This window comes from Stegostoma tigrinum, chromosome 4, assembly GCF_030684315.1.
Source record: "Stegostoma tigrinum isolate sSteTig4 chromosome 4, sSteTig4.hap1, whole genome shotgun sequence".
NCBI classification, from domain to species: domain Eukaryota; kingdom Metazoa; phylum Chordata; class Chondrichthyes; order Orectolobiformes; family Stegostomatidae; genus Stegostoma; species Stegostoma tigrinum.
Window position 1 is genome coordinate 18,329,613 of NC_081357.1, and position 22,978 is coordinate 18,352,590.

General features: G+C 41.8%; 1 protein-coding gene across 2 annotated transcripts in view; it reads left to right on the top strand.

The window, feature by feature from the left end:
- The window catches only part of plb1 (phospholipase B1), a 233,711-nt gene extending 211,268 nt beyond the window's left edge, over positions 1-22,443 (top strand). Inside the window, exons 53-58 of one of the 2 annotated variants that reach the window (XM_059645186.1) lie at positions 3,235-3,329; positions 5,330-5,411; positions 5,985-6,089; positions 11,065-11,160; positions 15,923-15,997; positions 20,428-22,443. In XM_059645186.1, coding sequence (XP_059501169.1) covers positions 3,235-3,329; positions 5,330-5,411; positions 5,985-6,089; positions 11,065-11,160; positions 15,923-15,997; positions 20,428-20,607 — 633 coding nt within the window. In that variant the 3' untranslated portion in view covers positions 20,608-22,443. Of the gene's footprint in view, positions 1-3,234; positions 3,330-5,329; positions 5,412-5,984; positions 6,090-11,064; positions 11,161-15,922; positions 15,998-20,427 lie in introns of those variants that run through there. The other variant, XM_059645187.1, reaches the window with a different exon arrangement.
- The last annotated feature ends 535 nt before the right edge of the window (positions 22,444-22,978 follow it).

Consider the following 22,978-nt stretch of genomic DNA (forward strand, 5'->3'; position numbering starts at 1 on the left):
AATGTTTCTCACAGTCCTTGCATGGTATTTTGTATATTACGTTAGTTTTATTGGTTGTGGGTATGGGACTCTTTACGTTCATCAGAACCGGAAATGATGCCATCCACCCGAGCAAACCAGGGCATATAAATAACAAGTGGGACAGGACACCAACACTTCACCTGAGACGTGTGGACGATGTTACTTAGCAGGGTGATGAAACATCTGCAACCAAACATGCCAGCTTGGCAAGCAAGTCTGCAACCTCAGACATGAATGTAGTCCTCGATGAATACTTTTGTGTCAGTCTCCAACACTGGAAAAGACTGATGCTGGTATAGAAAACAGGATGGAGAACTGTGAAATATTATGAGAAAATAATGCAGAGAAGAGGTACTGGTGAGTTTAGGAGCCTTAAGAGGGGATAATTTGTCAGCCCAGATGAGAGATATCCCAGGCTTTTGGGGGAGGCAAGGGAGGAGATTTTAAGGACCCTGATGATAATTTTCAAATCCTGTCTAGCCACAAGACAAGGTGACTGCTAACATTGACTCATTAATACATAAGGGAGGAAGAAATAGACCAAGAAATAACAGGTCAGTTAGCCTAACTTCAGTGGTGGGGATGTTGTTAGAAAGGGACAGAATATATTTGCACTTGGAAAGACACTGATTCATCAGGATAGTAATCACGGATTTGTTGCTGGAAGATTGCATTTCATAAATTTGACCAAATGTTCTTTAAGAGGTAACCAGGAGTTTTGATCAGGGCAATGAATTTGATGTAGACTTGAGCAAGACTTTCGATAATGTCCGTCAAGGCAGACTGGTCGGGAAAGTAAAAGCCCATGGGATCCAAGGCAAGTTGGTACAATGGATCCAATTTTGGCAGCCTGGCAAAAAGCAGGGAATGATAGAGGTTACAAGGTGTGGAACTGGAGGAACACAGCAGGCCAGGCAGCATCAGAAGAGGAGGAAAGCTGATGTTTCGGGTCAGGACCCTTCTCGGAAATGGGGGAGGGAAAGGGGATTCTGAAATAAAGTGGTGGGGGTGCGAGGTGATAGCAGGTGAATAGTGGAGTGGATCGGTGGGAGGGAAGGCAGACAGGTCAAGGAGGCGGGGATGAAGCTAATAAAGGTGAGTGTAGGTAGGAAGTGGGGGTGGGGATTGGTCAATGAGGTGGGAGGAGCGGGTAGGTAGGAGAGAAGACTGATCGTGACAAGCGACAACACTTCCCAGTCACTAACCACTTCAACTTCCCCTCCCACTCCCTGGACAACATGTCCATCCTGGGCCTTCTCCAGTGTATCAACAATGTCACCCAGAAACTGGAGGAACAGCACCTCATATTCTGCATTGGGAGCCTACAACCCAATGGTCCCAATTGGACTTCAAAATCTCCCCACACCTGACCTCATCGAAGGACCAGCACCCAACTCCCATCCCCACCTCCTTGACCTGTCCTTCTTCTCTCCCACCTATCGGCTTCACTATCCACTGGTTATCAGCGTTCCCCACAATCTCTATTTATTTCAGAGCACCCTTCCCCTTCCCCATTTCTGTAAAAGGGTCCCGAATCGAAACATCAGCTTTCCTGCTCCTCTGATACTGCCTCGCCTGCTGTGCTCCTGCAGCTCTACACCTTGTTATCTCAGACTCCAGCATCGGCAGTTCCTATTATTCTGAGTGGGTAATGACAGAGGGATGTTCCTGTTACTGGAAGTCTCTTTCCAGTGGGGTTCTGCAAGACTCAGTGTTGGGGCCTTTGCTGTTTGTGGTGTAAATTAATGATTCAGACTCTCCAGTCTCAGTAACACCATTGCAATTTTGTTTGCACTCTTTCCAGTTTAATAACATGCTTCCTATTGCAGGGTGAACAGAATTGTTTGCAGTACTTCAAATGAGGCCTTACCAATGTCTTGTACAGCTGTAAAATGATATCCCAACTCCTGTACCCAGTGTCCTGACTGATGAGGTGTATTCCTGAAGCATAGGAGGCTGAAGGGTGACCTTAAAGAGGTTTATAAAATCATGCGGGGCAAAGATAAGGTGAATGGCAAAGGTCTTTTCCCTAGAGTGGGGGAACTTAAAACTAGAGGGCGTAGGTTTAAAAGGTGAGAGGGGAAAGATTTAAAAGGAACCTGAGGGGTAATGTTTTCACACAGATGGAGGTGCATGTATGGAACAAGCTGCCAGAGGACGAGGTGGAGGTTGGTACAACCACAACGTGAAACGTGGGGAGCTTTGATAGAGAAGTGTGCCTCCAACATGAAAATTGGTGGGCTGGTAAATAGTGAGGAGTAAACTGTAGGAGAACATAAACAGACTGGTCAGCTGGGCAGAGCTGTGGCAAATGGAAATTAACCCAGAAAAGTATGAGGTAATCCACTTGGGGAGAGCTATAAAGGCAAACGTTACACTATGAATGATAGGACCGTGGGAAGAACTGAAAATCCTAGGAGTATTAGTGTCCATTTCTACAGATCTCTGAAGGTGGCAGGCTAGGTAGATAAGGTGGCTAAAATAAGATTGTTATTGGATACCTGCCTATATTAGCCAAGGCGTTGAATACAATAGCAGGGAGATTATGTTGGAACAGTATAAAATGCTGCTTGGGCCACAATTATTCTGTTTCAAGTACTGTGTGCAGTTCTGGTCACAACATTATAGGAATGATGTAATTGCTGGAGAGTGTTTAGAGGAGATTTACCAAGTTGCTGCCTGGGCTGGAGGGTTGGAGCTCTGAAGAAAAATTGTGGCTATTTTCTTTGAAGCAGTGAAGGCCGTGAGGGGACGTGATAGAACTGTCTAAATTATGAAGGGTAGATAGGAAAGCACTTTTTTTATTAGTGAATGGTCACTCAGTGGTGGGCACACATTTAAAGGGACAGGCAGAAGGCTATCACAGGTGCTGTTAAGTGGAAACCAGAGGGCGGTGGGTGTCTAGAACTCACTGCCTGAAAGGATAGTGGAATCAGAAACTCTTTTAATATTTAAGCAGTGTTAAAATAGTCACTTGCATTGCTAGAACCTTCGGGGCTGTGGGCAGATCGCTCCTCCAATGGTGGAAGCCAGTACAAATGCAATAATTAAGGCTCACAGTTCTGAAATACAAGTGATGATGATGGTCATAACCTTGGGTTGTGTGACAGTCAGGGTATAAGGCAAATGTCTGGAAGAAGATGTGTATTATGGATCTAATATGTTTTATTTGCCCTCTGAGCTTTTTCTGCCTTTAAATATTCATTAAAACAGGTGCCAAGAGCTTTTATAAATATGGTGCAAATTCTGGAAATGAGTGGTCTTCGAAGACTAAAGAAGAATACAATTGGCTGTGCATTGTTACAGAAGTAAGTTGGAACATTTTGTTTCCACCTGAATTGAGTACATTTGAAGCACTGGTGTAAGAATAAAGCATTGAGCAGCTCTGTTAATAATTCACCACAGCTCACACAAAAAACATCAAGAATGTAGGAAATCACTGAGCACCATATCAGGAACAAACACAGAAGTTGCTGGAAATGCTCAGTAGGTCTGGCAGCGTCTATGAAGAAAAATCAGAGTTAATATTTTGGGTCTGGTGACCCTTCCTTAGAACTTTGCACTAATACTGGATTTGAAGATATTTGCAGTGAAATGCATCGATGGGCATATGTACTTCAAGACTACAGACCATTTGGTTTTCTAACTTTGCACAAAATCTGCATTAAAGTAAGTGTGAGTGAAAGTGATAAAGAATCCTAGGTAAGATTGAGATAAAGCAGGGGAGTTTAACATGAATTCAGAATGGGAGAGAAGCAAAGATTGAGAGAAACTATCTCACTGTATCCTGTAGAGCTGAACAAGATTCCATACTTGATAGTAATCCTTTGATGAACCGTATTCCTTCTTGAACATTATCAGCTTGTTCTCACACTGCTCAATTAGTTTACTGCATTCTGAACACACTTAAAGGTGATGTGTTATCTACTTCATCATCAAGAGCACTTCATTTTGACTGATGCCATTCCTTGAGTGAGTTGGAGAGTTGAGATCAATAGAAATGTTAGCATAATGCCCTGAGCTTTAAGAACAGATTATACAACTTTGATACATTACAGTAAATGAGGTTTGAAAACTTCTCTCATTCCCTTACCAGCAATATTGGAGCTTTTCGACAAGGCCTTTGACAAGATTCACGTGGTAGACTGGTTAGTAAAATTAGTTCACATAGAATCCAGGAGAAGCTAGCCAATTGGATATAAAATTGGTTTGAAGGTAGGAGACAGAGGGTGATGATAGAAAGTTCTTGGTCAGACTGGATGCTTGTGACCAGCAGTGTTCCGCAAGGATCGGTGCTATTGTTCACCATTTATATAAATGATTTGGATAAGAACATAGGAAGCATGGTTGATAAGTTTGCAGATGAGACCAAAATTGGTGGTATAGCAGACAGGGCAGAAGATTATCTAAGTGTACACCATGATATTGATCAACTGGGCCAGAGGGCCAAGGACTGGCAGGTGGAGTTTAATTCAGATAAATACAGGGTATTGCATTTCATTGCAGGGCTTAGACAGTTAATGGGAGGGCCCTAAGGAGTGTTGTTGAACAAAGAGACCTAAGGGTACGGGTATATAGTTTCTTGAAAGTTGCATCACTGGTAGACAGGGTGGTGAAGAAGGTATTGGCATCTTGCCCTCATTAATCAGGACACTGGGTACAGGAGTTGGGATATCATTTTACAGCTGTACAAGACATTAGTAAGGCCTCATTTGGAGTACTGCAAACAATTCTGGTCACCCTGCAATAGGAATGATGTTATTAAACTGGAAAGAGTGCAAACAAAATTGCAATGATGTTACTGAGACTGGAAAGTTTGAATAATGAGAGGCTGGATAGGTTGGGACATGTTCCCTGAAGCATAGGAGGCTGAGGGGTGACCTTACAGAGGTTTATAAAATCATGTGAGGCAAAGATAAGGTAAATAGCAAAGCTCTTTTCACTACGGTGGGGGAATTTAAAACTAGAGGGCATAGGTTTAAAAGGTGAGAGGGGAAAGATTTAAAAGGAACCTGAGGGGTAACGTTTTCACACAGAGGGTGGTGCATGTATGGAACAAGCTGCCAGAGAAAGTGGTGGAGGTTGGTACAACTACAACATTTAAATAACATTTGGACAGGTACTTAATAGGAAAGATTTGGAGGGACGTGTGCCAAACACAAGCCGATAGAAATATTTAAATTTAGGAAACCATGTTGGCATGGACGAGTTGGGCTGAAGAGTCTGCTTTCATGTTGTATGACTCCATGACTCTCTAGTCTTTTCCAAAAAATATTTATATTTGTTTTTGTGTTGTTGTTTTACACAGAGACCTTTGTCCTTGCTTTTTAAATCCAAGAGAAAATTCTCCTGAGTTACATGAGATGATGAGAGTTAACAGAGACTATCAGGTATGCACTAGCCTGCGGTATGGTTTAAATTAGTAGCATAAGCTGCTTATTTAATGTTTTCTTTATCAATCTTTGTAGACTTGCAATGTGGATGTTGATATATTTACTGCTACATTATCCATTGATCTTTGATTTGAACATTTTTTTGAAATGTAAAGTGTTTAATTAGAATTTTGTGCATTTCTTCACCAGTTCCAGAATCTCCAAAGGACACTTAATGCATTGACAGTAAAATACTCACATTGTCTGTTCCCAAGTATCAACTACTATAACTAGAAAGGCACCACTCTCAATTTCTGACGTGGGAACTGTGATTGCATCAGGACATCACGGGGCAGATGGGGAAAAATAGCTTATTTCTGTGTTAAAAATTAAAAAGGGAAGTTAACATTCAGCTGATTCAACTACAGTTATTGCATCTCTGGGAAATAATGAGGTGATGTCTGGATTGAAGTTGGAAATATCCTCAGTCTAATATTCCTTCAATTATTTTTACTCAAGTGATAATAGAAGTGCCACATCAATTATTCCTTTGCTAAATAATGTGAACTACCATTTATTTTCTTTATTCAGACCAAATTGACTGCATTGATTTATAGCGGAAAATATGACACGAATGAGGAGTTCACCGTTGTGTTGCAGCCCTATTTTACAAACACAATTGTTCCATTAAACAGTGTAAGTTTAATGTTTTTTGAGTTTTACTTTAGTACTTTGGCCTGGGGGTGTGAATTTTGACAAAAGTCGTAGATCACTGTGTCAGTCTGATGAAGGGTCCAGGCCCGAAACGTCAGCTTTTGTGCTCCTGAGATGCTGCTTGGCCTGCTGTGTTCATCCAGCCTCACATTTTATTATCTTGGAATTCTCCAGCATCTGCAGTTCCCATTATCTCTCGTGTCAGTCTGGGTGCAGGTTTTACATTATGCTCAAGTTCCTGTGTAAAGCTTACCTACATTGCAACAGGGTCTACTCTTCAAAAGCATTTCATCAGCTGTAATGGATTTTGGGGCATCTTAAATTCATTACAGGCTCCACTGAAGCAAATCCTTTCCTTTTCTTTCATGGCCAACTTCATTGCTTCATTCCAACTCTTTGTGACGCAGATGATCAGTGTGTGTGTCTGATAACCAGAAGGTTGGCAGTTTGAGATTGCTCAGGGCAAAGGATATGGTGACATAACCCCATCAGTTTTTATGGGCTTACATGGCAGTGTACATACGTCTGAGCCAAGAGGCCTGGTTTCAAGTCCCTCCTGCACCAGAAGTGTGCAATAACTTTTCATAACAGGTTAATTAGAAAATATCAGAACAATCCCTGGAAGTCATCGTTCATGGAATTAATTATTTAGTATTATATGCTTCTACTCACTTTGCAAAAGAGCTGCTGGTACAATAAGGGACGTGACCGACAGCAGCTTGTTTTTTTCAACCATTTCGTCTACAATGACCTGGAGACAGCAAATTGGTAGATGTACATTTCTCAGCAGTTTTTAAATGAATTGATCCAGGACTGCCTGACAATGTTCAGGAGATCAGTAGATGGGACCCCTAAAATCTACAACCCTTTCATACCTTTTATAATTTCTTCGACAATGACCAAAAAGACCAAAATTTACACCAGGACATAGATATGCCTGATTCCATCCTTAGAGATTATTCCTGTTCAACTTTAGGCAAAAGAGAGAACAGGGCAGAGGTTGTGGCTCCAAATGTTCTCTCCTTCATAAAGGAGAACGATCTCTGTATTTCTGATGAAGTAACAAAAAGGGGTGAGTGGTGCGTCGATGTGGGTATGAATCTTTTTTAAGCTACTGTTTAATTCCATTTTTAAAATAATTAAGGACTCTGCTAACCAACATAAACTAAAACCAAAGATGGGTTGGAACATTCTTTAATGTCTGACATTCCATCAAGAGCAAGGTGATATATTATGCTCTGGACTACAGTCATGCTATCTGAAACCTAATCCGTAAGTCTCTTGTTGTTAGCAACTGTTTCTGCTGCTGGTAAACTAATGTTAGTATTCTTGACAGTTGCTTGTGAAGTTGGAAAAACACTAAAAATTATCAGCTATTTATACGTTGTTATAGAACATGGCCAGTAGAGCACAGGAACAGGCCCTTCAGCCCACAATGATGCTTCTGCTGACCATGATGCCATTCTAAAGTAATCCCATTCACCTAAACTTGATCCGTATCCCACTACTCCCTGCCTGTTCATCTCTCCATCCAAATGCCTCTTAGCCTGAATAGCCAAACTCTTTTTTACTAGGGTGGGGGAGTCCAAAACTAGGGGGCATAGGTTTCAAGTGAGAGGGGAATGACTTAAAAACAAAATGAGGGGTAACTTCTTCACTCAGAGGGTGGTGCATATGATGGAACAAGCTGCCTGAGGAAGTGGCGGAGGTGGGTATAATTACAACATTTAGAAGGCACCTGGATGGGTATGTGAATAGAAAGGGTTGAGAAGGATATGGGGCAAGTGTTGGCAAATGGGACTAGATCAGACTGGGATGTCTGATCAGTGCAGGCAAGTTGGACCAAAGTTGTTTCTGTGCTGTATGACTCTATGATTCTATCATTCTTAAACATTGCTAGTGCATTCCAGACACATACCACCATCTGAGTAAAAATGTAAACTTTACCTCCTCACACCTTAAGCTTATGCCTGTTCGTATATGATATTTTCTGGGAAAAAGACTCTCACTATGCAGCTTATCTATGCCGCTCATCATTTTATATATTTCTATCAGTTTGCCTTCAGTCTCCAATGTTCTAACAAAATCAATCTAACTTTGTTCAACCCCTCTTGATAGCTAATATACATCCTGTGAATCTCTTCTGCACCCTTTCCAAAGCCACCACATCCAGAACTGTGACCACATACTCTAAATACGGCCTGAGCAAAATCGTATACAGTTGCAACATGGACTTGCCCACTTTTAAACTCAATGCCTCTACAGATGAAAGCAAACATGCCACATGCCTCCTTTACCACTTTTTCCACGGTGTTGCTACTTTCAGGGAGCTGTGGACTTGGACCCCAAGATCCGTCTGTATGTCAATGCTCCTAAGGATCTGTCCATTTATAGTTTACTGCATTACTGCTCCATTTGACCTCCTAAAATGCATTACCTCACTCTCATCTGGATTAAACTCCATCTGCCATTTCTCCGCCCAACTTTCCAGCAGATCTATATCCTGCTGCATCCTTTAATCCCGATCCTCACCATCCACAACTCCACCAGTCTGCATGGCATCTGCACATTTACTAATCAGACTACCTACATTTTCATCCAAATCATTTTTATGTATTACAAACAGCAGAGATGCATGACATGATCCTTGGTCACACTGGTCACAGATCTCCAGTTAGAAAAACATCCCACCACAACTATCTTCTGTCGTCTATGGCCGAGTCAATTTTGTATCCAACTTGCCAACTCACTGTGGATTCCAGGCGATTTGGTCTCCAGGACCAGCCTACCACGAGGGACCTTGCCAAAAGCTTTAGTAATGTCTATTTAGACAACATCCACCGCCTTACCTTCATCAATCATCACTGTCATTTCCTTGAAAAACTTAATCAAGTTTGTGCAACAAAATCACCCTGCATAAAGCCATGCTGACTATCCTTAATAAGTTCATTCTTCTCTAAAGACAAGTAAATTCCACCTAATAATCTTCTCTAAGAGTTTCCCTACTGGGGTGGGGGTGGCCTAGTGATATTATTGCTTGACTGTTCATCCAGAGACCCAGGTTCCAATCCCGCCATGGCATATTGTGGAATTTGAATCCAATAAGTATCTGGAATTAACAGCCTAATGATGACCTTGAATCCATTGCCAGTTGTCATAAAAACCAACCAGGTTCACTAATGCGCTTTAGGGAAGGCAACTGCCATCCTTACCTGGTCTGGCCTACATGCAACTCCAGACTCACAGCAATGTGGTTGACTCTCAATTGCACTCTGGGCAATTAGGGATGTGCAATAAATGCTGCCTAGCCAGAGATGCCCTCATCCCATGAATGAATTTTAAAAAATGGCCATCCAGCCTATAATTTCCTGCATTATCTCTGTTGCCCTTCTTGAACTTCACCTGTGGCTAAAGGTGATACAAAGATTTCTGTTCAGGACCATCATGCCCTGGGAGCTTATCTGCATTAATGTTTTTCAAGACAGCCAATACCACCTTCTTCTTAATATTGACATGTCCCAGCGTATTCACAAACCTCTCTCTAAATTTACCATCATTCATTACTTTCTCCTTGATGAATACCAATGAAAAGTACTCATTAAGGACGTCACCCACTTTTTGTGGCTCCACATATAAATTCCCTCCTTTGTCCTTGAGTGGACGCACACTTTCCTGAGTACCCTCTTGCTCCTAATATACATATAAAATACCACGAGATTATCCTTAATCCTATTTGCCCAGGAAGGTTCATGGTCCCTCCTAGACCTCCTAATTTCTTTTCAATTTTCTTTCCTTTTCCTTTATACCCCTCAAAGGCCTTGTTTGATTTCAGTTTCTGAAATCTTATATATACTTCTTTTATCTTTTTGACTAACCTGTTGATACCTCTTGTCATCCAATCTTCCTGAACCTTAGAATCTTCATCTTTCATCCTCACAGGAATATACTGATCCTGAACTCTCATCAACTGGCCTTTAGAATATTCCCACATATTAAACGCAGAATTACCTTCGAATAGCCATCCCGATCCAATTTTACCAGTTTCTACCTAAATACTGTTGTAATTAGTCTTCCGCCAGTTTTGCACTTTCACCTGAGAATCAGTGTTATCCATTCCCATCAATATCTTAAAACTTGCGGAATTATGATCACTGATCCCAAAACACTGGCTTATTGAAACTGCGATCACCTGGCCAAGCTCATGTCCCAGTACGTGGTCTATTCAGGATAGTTGGACTATCTATATATTGTTCCAAGAAGCCCTCCCAATTGCATCAAACAAATTATATTCCCATCTAAGCATTTTGCACTAACGGAGTCTCAGTGAAAACTAGCGAAATTAAAATTGCCGACTACAACAATGCTGTTGTTCTTACATCTTTCCATGATCTGCTTACATATCTGTTACTTTATTTCCCACTGGCTATTGGCAGGCTTATAGTAAAACCCCATCACAGTGATTGCATCTTTCTTATTTCTATGTTCTACCCACATAGCTTTGCTGGATGAGATGTTTCCTAGACGTTTCTCTTAGTACAACTGTAACATTTTCCTAAATCAGTAACTTCCTCATCCCATTGACATCCCTCTCTATAACACAGAAGCATCTAAACCCAAAACATTATGCTGACAGTCCCACCCTTCTCTCAACCAAATTTCTGAATGGCTACCACTTTTTAGTTCTATATACTAATCCAGGCTCTCAGCTCATCTGCCTTACCTGCTACTCATTGCATTAAAATAAATACCTTTCAGACCGCTCATACTGCAGTGTTCATTAACTTGGTTCTGCCTGTTTTTCTATAAAACTTACTTACTCAGCCTCCTTATTCTCTTTAAACACTCCACGTGTTGACCTACCACTCTGGCGCCCACCTCCTTGCCAATGAGATACATCATATATTCTTAGTTCAGCAGAAAAGTACTTTGTTTTGAACAATGTCCTCTGTTTTTCCAGACTGGCCAGCCAGACATGAGCTTCTTTTCGGTCGATTGTTTCCATTTAAGTGAACGAGGACAAGCCGAGATGGCCATTGGCTTGTGGAACAATATGGTACTGCTTTCTTCTTAACTGTTAACAATCTCATTAAAGCCAGTTAACAAAGTGTAGAGCTGGATGAACACAGCAGGCCAAGCAGCATCTTAGGAGCAGAAAAGCTGATGTTTCGGGCCTAGACCCTTCTTCACCAATTCTGAGGGAGGGTCTCGGCCTGAAACATTAGCTTTTCTGCTCCTAAGATGCTGCTTGGGCTGCTGTGTTCATCCAGCTCTACACTTTGTTATCTCAGATTCTCCAGCATCTGCAGTTCCTATTATCTCATTAAAGCTGTTCAGTGGCGGTGACTTGAGCTTTGTTCCAGTATCTGATTCAGTCTATCAAAAACGGCCACAATTTTCACTGCTTCTTGGTCACCTACTGCTGACTGAGATGTCATCAATGAAAGTGAAAGCCCAGCATTTTTTCCAGAAGTGCATGTAAAAATAGAGATTCAATTTCTCTCCCTTTCAGGCAGCAAAAATGGTTGTCAGAGCAACCTAAAGCTCATTACTGTACACTTCAAGGGGGATAGAGTAGAAAAGCAGACAAGTTCTGTCAAACTAAATAATGTTAGGCACTTGAGAACTGGAAAAAGCCACTCAGTTCCAGGGCAGTTGGGGATTGACACCAAAGAATCAGTTAGCTCAGTCAGCTGGGCATCTGGTCTGCGATGCAGAATGATGCCAACACTGAGGGTTCACTTCCTGCACCGGCTGAGGTTATCATGAAGGCTCTTCCTTCTCAATGCCTCTCCTTGAGGTGACCCTCAGGTGAAACCACCATCAGTTGTGAGAGGCTAGAACTATGGCAACAAATGCTGGCCTTGCTAATGATGCCCACATCCCATGAAAGTACAAATGAACTGGCATAGCTTCCATATTATTAAAGCACTGGGAAGGACGCAAGCAATTTGCTGGAATGCTACCAGAACTCAGGGGCCATACATATCAGGAAAGATTGAGCAGACTGACCTTCTTTTGACTAGATAAGGGAAGACTGAGGGGTGACCTGATAGGAGTCTTCAATTTCATGAATGTGCCTGGTAATGCATGTTTCTACTTGTAGGAGAGACCAGAATTAGGAGCCATTATTTAATATTAGCACTAAAAAAAAGTAGGAAATTTAAAAGAAACCTCTTAATCTAACTACTGGTTAGAATATGGGATCCCTGTCGCATGGAGTGGCTGAGTTGAGTAGAGACACATTTTAAATGTAAACACATCAGGTAGGAAGGAATAGCATACATTGTTAGGGTTACGTAAAAGAAGTTGAAAAAGGCTCGTGTGAAGCATAAACAGTTGCACAGACCAGTTGGCCTGAATGGCCTTTTCCTTTGCTGTAAAATTTTGTAATAGTTTTTAATTCAGTGATTTTGACACTTCAGTTTGGACATGGCATGACCAATGGTAAAATATATTTTGAGTGAGGAGATTTTTCCCATCATTTATAAAGAGGAAGAAAATAAACTTTGAGGCTAATCTAGTAATTAATGATATAACAACTTCCTAATATATAAAAAACAGAAAATGAGAAGCCAAAGTGAACAATGGCTCCTTAGAGAATGAGGCTAGAAAAACAGCAGAGGAGTTGAATAAATACTTTGCATCAGTCTTCACAGTAGAGGATATTAATAACATTCCAAAAATATTAAATAATCAAGGAGCAAAATGGGGAGATGAACTAAATGCAATAACTCTCACTAGAGAAAATGTACCGGGGAAACTAATTGGGCTAAAGGCTGATAGTCCCCTGAACTTGATGGGATATATCCAAGGGTATTAAAAGAAGTAGCTGCAGAGATGGTGGATGCACTGGTAGCAATTTCCCAAGGATCTTTACATTATGGAAAAGTCCCAGAGGATCAAAAAACTATTAATGTAACACACTTATCCAAAAAAGGAAGGAGATAGTCAATATCTGTCATTGGGAAAACATTACAGGCCACTATACTGAATATAATAACAGAGCATTTAAAAGACATAATAAGCTTGAGCAGAGTTGACATGAAGCAGAAATCACACCTGACAAATTTACTAGAATTCTTTGCGGGGGTAACAAGTAGAATAGATAGAGGATAAACAGTGGATATAATACATTTGCATTTTCAGAGGGGGCCACACTTTAGGCTACTTATTGAGATAAGAGACCCTGGTGTTAGACGTATTATTTTAGTATAGATTGAGCATTGGCTAACTAATAAAAGATGGAGAGTTGGGATAAGGGGGACATTTTCAGGATGTTAATTTGCAACTCATGGAGTACCACGGGGATCAATGCTGGAGTCACAATTATTTATACTATATATCAGTGACTTGGATGAGGAAAGTGATTGTATTAACCCCAAGTTTGCAGATGACACAAAATGGTGGGAAGGTAAGTGATGACGATCACGCAGAGACTACAGAGGGATACAGGGGGGTTAAGGGAGTGGACAAAACCTTTACAGATGGAAAATACTGTGGAGAAATGTGTGGTTTTGCACTTTGGCAGGAAGAATAGAGGAGCTGAATATTTAATTGGAGAAAGAATGCAGAGAACTACCACACAGAAGAGTTTGGGAGTCCTTGTGCATAACTCACAAAAAGCCAGCATCCAGTTTCATAACATAATTGAGAAGGAAAATGGAATGTTAGTTTTCATTTCAAAGGAAATTGAGTATAAAAATATATAAAGCATATCTGCTAGTACTGTACAAGGCATTAGTCAAACCATAGCTGGAATATTGTGAGCAGTTTTGGGCTGTTTATCTAAGGAAAGATATTCTGACGTGGGAGGCAGAGAAGGTTAGACTGATATCATGTACAGAGGGACTGTCTTATGAGGAGATGTTGAGTAGGTTGGGCCTGTGCTCATTAGAATTGAGTAGAATGGGAGGTGATCTCATTCAAACACATAAGATTCTTAGAGGATTGATAGCGCAGATACAGAAAGTTTTTTTTTCCCTTGTGGGATAGTCTAGGAGAAGAGGGCATCACCTGAGAATAAGGTTAAAGACAAAAAAAAATCCAAGGTAGACCAACAGGAGGATGGAAAAACCCAGCAAGCCAGGCAGCTGGTTTGCCTATGTCAGAAAAGGGGATTGCACGCTTAAGTCAGAGATGAGGAGGAATTTGTTCTCTGAGAGTAATGAATCTGTGGAATTCTTTACTGCAGATGGCTGTTGATGCTGGGTTACTAATTATAGTCATGGTTGAGATAAACATACTTATAATCACTAAGGCAATCAAGGGTTATGGGAAAAGGCAGGAAAATGACGTTGAGGATTTTTATATCAGTCATCATCTCTTTTAATGGCAGAACAGGCTCGATGGCCTATTTCTACTTCTACGATCTTATACCATTGAGAAAGGTTATTTAGAGCAAAATTATATTTTTCACGAAAATAATTATGAGCTTTATTTTCATATTCCACTACTGGAGGCCTCAGGCTATTAATTTTCTTAGATTTTACAAGAGTCAGCAAATGGACTATGCTGGCTGTTTTCAGGGTGGGGGGGAGCACTTGTTACCTGGTAATAAACATGAACCTATGCTGATGCTTTTTTTTTCACAATGGACTTGTCAATGACCTGAAACCAGCATTCTGTGGCTACAAAAGCAGGTCAGAGGGAGGGTTTCTGCAGTGAATAAACTCATGACCTGTTTCCGCAAAGCCTGCCCACCATCTAGATGACACTTGAAAGTAGTGTGATAAAATACTCTTCATTTACCTGAACGAATGCTGCTCCAACAACACTCGAGAAGCTTAGCACCAGTGTGTACCATCAACAAAAAGCAGAAATTCACCAATCGTGCTGCAACAGCTCCCCTTCTAAACACCAATCTCGACCAGTGCGGCACGGTGGCTCAGTGGTTAGCACTGCAGCCTCACAGTGCCAGGGACCCAGGTTCGATTCTAGCCTCAGGCGACTGTCTGTGTGGAGTTTGCACATTCTCCCTGTGTCTGTGTGGGTTTCCTCTGGGTGCTCCGGTTTCCTCCCACAGTCCAAAGATTTGCAGGCTGTGCTAAATTGCTCGTAGGGGTGTGTGGGTTATGGGGGGGGGGGATGGGTCTGGGTGGGATGCTTCAAGGAGCGATGTGGACTTGTTGGGCCGAAGGGCCTGTTTCCACACTGTAGGTAATCTAATCTAATCACTTTGGGCAAGCTCAGTGGTTAGTACTGCTGCCTCTCAGCACGAGAGACCATTTCAATTCTAGCCTTGGGCGACTGTCTGTGTGGAGTTTGCACATTCTCCTGAGTTTCCTCTAAGTGGTCTGGTTTTGTCCCACCGTCCAAAGACAGGCAGGCTAGATGGATTAGTCATGGCAAATGCAGGGTTACAGGAATAGGGTAGGGTTTGGGTCTGGTTGGGATGCTCTGGAGAGGTTGTTGTGGATTTGATGGGCCGACTGGCCTGCTTTGACACTGTAGGGTTCTATGATGAGGACAAGGGCAATGGTTGTCACCAGCACTGGCATAATCCCCTTCAAGCCATGCACCATCCTGTACATGGAACTATATCACAAATCCTTCAATTTAACAAAGTCAAAATCCTGTAACTTCCTCCTGACAACACTATAGTTCTCCCTACACCCCGAGGGATGCACTATTTCAAATAGACAGCTCAATTTCGCCAGCACAATTAAGGATGGCCAATAAATGTTGGCCTGTAGCCAGTGATGCTAACATCCCATTAATGTATTTTCTTTAAAAAAAACTACACACCAATCTTTCTCCTCATTCTCAGTCAGACACACACATTTTTATTTATTGAATTTTTATTCAATTTCCTGCAGCTGGAACGAACTGGATACAAGCAAGATTACAACAATTTTACCCATGACCGAACCAAATTGAAGTGTCCTAACTCTGTAAGTAATGAAGTTTTATATAATGGCTTAAACTGTTGGAAACCACTTCTTCCTTGTGTCATAACAGTTCACAACTGCCAGTAGTTCACAGAATAGACTGCTTTTACCCATGTTTTAGGAATGGCTTAGAAGCCAAGGGTATGGATAGGGGTATAAAATGGTGAGGAGGTGTTGTAAAATTGTGGGAGAAAGGTAGGAGTGGAATGCCAATTGCTCCCTTGATATCAAGACCATTTAAGAACTGTCGGCAAGGTGGACACTAGTCCTCCAACCCAAAAGCCAATGGAGCCAGTTAAGTGGACAGGTAGTGGCCTCTTCCACCTGTCATTGGAGTTTTACCTCTGCCGAATGGGAAGAATGCAGAAGGAAACCTGGCAGCTCACTTTGGCATGGGGAAAGCACGCTAGATCTATGGCAGTCTATGATCTACAGCAGAACCCCTGGCAGTAATGGCCACCCCTCATCAAAGCATTTTTGCCCGTGACTCTCATGACTTCTGACCCCATTTAGCATGATGGGAGGGCTACATCCTTCAGTGGCATCCACCTCTTCCAGGTGTAGTCCCATCATTTGCCACCACTTCCAGTGGCGCTGCTGAGCTATTGGTTCTCCAAAGGGTGACAGATCTTCAGGGAGGGCTCTCATGCATCTCCACTGATTTGTTTGCTGAATGACTGGAAAACACAGCTGGTATCCGAAAGGTCGAGGCCTTGTTGTCCCTGGCTTCCAACTCTATCCAGTTAACCCAAATCACTTTAATATGAGTGGTGTGGCCATAATACTGAATAGTTATGATGAAAAAAACAAGTAATTTTCGCTCAGATAGTCTGTTGTTAATTTTGAACCTTCATCTGAGCAATTCTAAATCTCTTACATTTTAATCTTATTTTTGTGGCCCTTCATTCTGGATCTCTGATCTATTGGAAAACAGCCAGCTTTTAGCTACCTGCCGTACACTTTCATAACTTTAATTGTGTTTATTGCATTGCTGCATACTCTGTGTCATTCTAATGAAAATATCCATAAAACATTGTTTTTATTCTAAAGCAGCATTGAAAATTTTAGCATGAGTATGTTTTCCTGAAAGATTGGCATATCCTTTGGAAACATCATGATTCATAATTGTAATAGTCATTGTAAAACATTTCAACTGTTCACAAAGCACGGAATGGTTGATATAGAAATTCTGATTCCAATACAAATAGTTCTTATGCAGTTACAGTCATACGGGCATGGAATGATACAGCATGGAAACAGGCTCTTCAACCCAACTTGCTCATCCCGACCAGGTTTCCAAAGCTGAACTAGCCCTATTTGCCTGCATTTGGCACATATCCCTCTAAACCCTTCCTATTCATGTACTTTCCAAATGTCTTTTAAAATTGTCATTATACCCATCTCTACCACGTCCTCTAGCAACTCATTCCATATACACATCACCTTCTGTGTTAAAACAGTGGCCCCTCAGGTGTCTTTTAAATCTTTCTCTTCTCACCTTCAACCTATGCCCTCTGACTTGGATTCACCTAGCCTGGGGACTAAACCTCATCTATTCAACCTATCTATATCCCTCATGATTTTATAAACTTCTAACAAGTTACCCCTCAGCATCCTAAGCTCCAAGGAAAAAAGTCCCAGCCAATCCAATCTCTCCTAATATCTCAAGCCCATCAGTCTCGGTAACATATTTGTAGATCTTTTTTGCACTCCTTCCAATTTAATAAAATCCTTGCTACAGCAGGACAGTATTTCAAATGTCGCCTAACCAATGTACAGCTGCAATATGACATCCCAATTCTTGTACCCAATGCTCTGACCAAAGAAGGCAAGCTTGCCAAATGCCTTCTTCACCATACTGTTTACCAGTGATGTCACTTTCAAGGAACTATGTACCTGCACCCCTAGATCTCTCTGTTCAACAACACTCCCCAGGGCCCTACCATTAATTGTGTAAGTCCTGCCCTGGTTTGTCTTACCAAAATGTAACATAGAACATAGAACATAGAACAGTACAGCACAGAACAGGCCCTTCAGCCCACAATGTTGTGCCGACCATTGATCCTCATCTATGCACCCTCAAATTTCTGTGACCATATACATGTCCAGCAGCCTCTTAAATGACCCCAATGACCTTGCTTCCACAACTGCTGCTGGCAACGCATTCCATGCTCTCACAACTCTCTGCATAAAGAACCTGCCTCTGACATCCCCTCTATACTTTCCACCAACCAGCTTAAAACTATGACCCCTCGTGCTAGCCATTTCTGCCCTGGGAAATAGTCTCTGGCTATCAACTCTATCTATGCCTCTCATTATCTTGTATACCTCAATTAGGTCCCCTCTCCTCCTCCTTTTCTCCAATGAAAAGAGACCGAGCTCAGTCAACCTCTCTTCATAAGATAAGCCCTCCAGTCCAGGCAGCATCCTGGTAAACCTCTTCTGAACCCTCTCCAAAGCATCCACATCTTTCCTATAATAGGGCGCCCAGAACTGGACGCAGTATTCCAAGTGCGGTCTAACCAAAGTTTTATAGAGATGCAACAAGATCTCACGACTCTTAAACTCAATCCCCCTGTTAATGAAAGCCAAAACACCATATGCTTTCTTAACAACCCTGTCCACTTGGGTGGCCATTTTAAGGGATCTATGTATCTGCACACCAAGATCCCTCTGTTCCTCCACGCTGCCAAGAATCCTATCCTTAATCCTGTACTCAGCTTTCAAATTCGACCTTCCAAAATGCATCACCTCGCATTTATCCAGGTTGAACTCCATCTGCCACCTCTCAGCCCATCTCTGCATCCTGTCAATGTCCCGCTGCAGCCTACAACAGCCCTCTACACTGTCAACGACACCTCCGACCTTTGTGTCGTCTGCAAACTTGCTGACCCATCCTTCAATCCCCTCGTCCAAGTCATTAATAAAAATTACAAACAGTAGAGGCCCAAGGACAGAACCCTGTGGAACTCCACTCACCACTGACTTCCAGGCAGAATATTTTCCTTCTACTACCACTCGCTGTCTTCTGTTGGCCAGCCAATTCTGTATCCAAGCAGCTAAGTTCCCCTGTATCCCATTCCTCCTGACCTTCTGAATGAGCCTACCATGGGGAACCTTATCAAATGCCTTACTGAAGTCCATATACACCACATCCACAGCTCGACCCTCATCAACTTTTCTAGTCACATCCTCAAAAAACTCAATAAGGTTTGTAAGGCATGACCTACCCCTCACAAAGCCGTGTTGACTGTATTTGATCAAGCCATGCTCTTCCAGATGGTCATAAATCTTATCCCTCAGAATCCTTTCTAACACCTTGCAGACGACAGACGTGAGACTTACCGGTCTATAATTGCCGGGGATTTCCCTATTTCCTTTCTTGAAGAGAGGAATTACATTTGCCTCTCTCCAGTCCTCAGGTACGACTCCAGTGGAGAGCGAGGATGCAAAGATCTTCGCAAGTGGCGAAGCAATTGCATTTCTCGCTTCCCAAAGCAGCCGAGGACAAATCTGATCCGGGCCTGGCGACTTGTCAATCTTAATGTTTGACAAAATTTTCAGCACATCAGCTTCGTCTATCTCTATCCATTCCAGCATGCACACCTGCTCTTCAAAGGTTTCATTCACTACAAAGTTCATTTCTTTCGTAAAGACAGAAGCAAAAAACTCATTTAGGGCTTCCCCTACCTCCTCAGGCTCCACACACAAGTTCCCTATGCCATCCCTGAACACCTCACATTTAAATTCCATCTGCCATTCTTTGGTCCATTGACCCATTTGGTCAAGATCCCATTGTACATCTCAATAACCTTTTTTACTGTCCACTATGCCATCAATTTCAGTGTCATCCACAGAATTACTGATCATGCCTCCTATATTCCCATCCAAGCCTTTTGTATAAATGACAAACAACAGTGGACCCAGCACCAGTCCTTGCAACACAGGCCTCCAGTCTGAACAACAACCCTCTACCACCAACCTCTGTCTCCTACTGTCAAATAATTTTGTGTCCAGTTGGCTAGCTCTCCCTGGATCCCATGTGATCTAACCTTACTAACTAGTCTACCATGTGGACGTTTTTAAAGGCCTTGCTAAAATCCATGTACACAATGGCTACTGCTCTGTCTTCATCTATTTTTTTCGTCACCTAAAGTCATTGTATTATTTATATATTATGTATGTGAAGTGCATTACAATTTTTCTATACTGACAAATCAAGATATTAAGTACACGTGTTTATTTGCATATTTGTTTTAATTTCATGCCTAGAATGCGCGCTCTATTTATAACAGAAGCTTTTAATCTGCAGTCACTTTAATCGGGAAATGGATTGTACAGCATTACAAGCATACACAGCTGTAACTTAAATATAGATGTAATTATCATTTAATCAAGTTATTAAAGTTTATTTTTATTTACACTTTTTCTAGGATGCACCTTATCTGTTCACACATAGAAACAGTGCAGTCACACCAGAAAACCCATCGATAAAACCTACATCAATAGCAGCGACTACTACAGCTAAAGGAGTCCTCACAGCAGAGCAAAGAGTTTGGCTTGTTGTTCTAACAGCAGTGGTTGCAGTGATATTAGGGCAGCACTGGCCCTGATCATTTTAAATGTGAAATCCTAGCATTTGGAGTGTGTTAAAAACCGGAAATAAGTACAAATGGCATAATATTACCGAGTTTTTTTTTTAATGCTCAATTGGCCTTTTATGGGGAAAATATAAAAGCAGAATGACAATTCATGATTACAGAAGGCTGTTTCATTTACCTATTCACAATAAAGGATATTCTGTTTCCTTGTGATATTTCTAAAACCCCTGCATCCAATTTGTAGAAAATCACTCGCTATAGTTTGATTTTATACCATTTATTATGCATTCCACCATTCTATCTAGTCATTTAGAAACCCAGGAGCATTGTGCTGATAGCTTAAGTGATCTGGCAACTAAATTTCAACCAATTCGATTCACTACCTTTGATGACAAGAAATGTCTGAAGCCACTAGCTACTTGTTGGAAATTAGGGTCCTCTTTAAAACTGAAATTCTTTCAGTGTTTTGTATTTAATATTTACTGTGCAGCCTGAATTTTACAGCAATAACTAGCCTTCTGCAAATATAAACAGATCTCTCATTTGCAGTAGAGCACAAGACAAACGGGAAACTGCAAACGAAAGTGCACCGAAAAGTCACACACACAGACCAGGTATTGAACTTGAATAGTAACCATCCCTGCACACACAAACGAAGCTGCGTGCAAACACTATTTAAAATGGCAACAACACACTGTAGCAACATGTAACTATGTCAAGAGGAAGAAGAATACCTCTTCCAAGTGTTCAAGGATAATGGATATCTAAAGAATTGGGTCAGGAGATGCCTACAGGAACAGCACAAAAAGATTCTACATGGCCCGACACACTCATCATATTACCCTACATCAGGATCACGTCAGAACTCACCACAAGACTTCTATGAACACTGGGCATCAGAGTGGCACACACGCCCACATCAACCCTACAAAAAGTGCTCACCCAAACCAAAGACGCCATGGACAGGGTCAATGTCATCTACAAATCCCCTGCAGAGACTGCAAGAATCACTACATCAGACAAACAGGAAGGAAACTAACAACAAGAGTACATGAACACCGACTGGCTACAAAAAGACACGACCAATACTCACTCACCTCAATCCACATGGACAAGGAGAACCGTGACTTTGACTGGGACAACACCAAGATCCTGGGACAGGTTAGGCAGAGACAAACCCGAGAATTCCTGGAAGCACGGCACTCCACGAAGCAGGCTATTAATAAACACATTGAACTCGACCCTATATTCATTCCACAATGGAGGAAACTTGGAAGTGAGTCAGTCCATCGCAACGGACCCCAGAATTTAAAAACCAGGCGGGAATACACACTGCCGCTTCATCAGAGCCTGCACTGAGGACGTTACTAAGCACGGTAATGAAACGTCTGCAGAACAACAAACCAGCTCGACGAGCCAACCAACGTTAACTGAAGTACTATATCTAAACTTGCTTTTCCATAAACAATGAGAATATGGCAAAAAAATCAACAACTGCCCATGTTATGTTACTGTGATCACAAGCACCTCAAAATCAAAATAACACAAAGACTATAGGCCTTGACGACAATACAGCAATGGTGCTGAAGACCTGTGCTCCAGAACTGCTACTCCCCTAGCTAAGCTATTCCAGTACAGTTATAATACTGGTATCTATCCAACAGTGTGGAATATTGCCCAGGTATATTCTATACACTAAAAACTGGATAAATCTAACGCAAACAAATACTACCCCATCAATCTCCTCTCAATCATGACTAAAGTGATGGAAGAGGCAATGATCTGTGCCTTTAAAGAGCTATTGCAGAGATTGCTGACTGCTGTATAGTTTGGGTTCTGCGTGGGACACTTGGCTTCAGATCTCATTGTCACCTTTGTCAAAACATGGGCAAAGGAACTATCCTCCAGAGGTGAGAGTCCTCAACATCGAGGCAGCAGTTGACTCAATATGAGATTGCCATTGACTGCAGTCTTGCTCTTGCTGTTCAATCAGTGAAATCTCTCCACTGGTTGAAGTCATACCTGGTTGTGATGTTGAAGGTCAGTCAGCTCAGCTCCAGGACATCTCTACAGGAGTTCCACTGGGTAGAGTCCTAGGCCCCAAGCATTTTCAGTTTCTTCATCAATGACCTTCCATCAATCATAAGGTCAGAAGTGTCTGGATAGGTGTATGAATAGGAAGGGATATGGGACAAATGTTGGCAAATGGGACTAGATTTATTTAGGATGGATGAGTTGGACTGAAGTGTCTGTTTCTGTGGCTATGACTCTAAGTGGGGTGTTTGCTCAATACTGCTCAATGTTCAGCACCATTCATGATTCCTCAGTTACTGAAGGAGCCTGCCCACATGCAGCAATATCTTGATAATATTTAGGCTCTTGT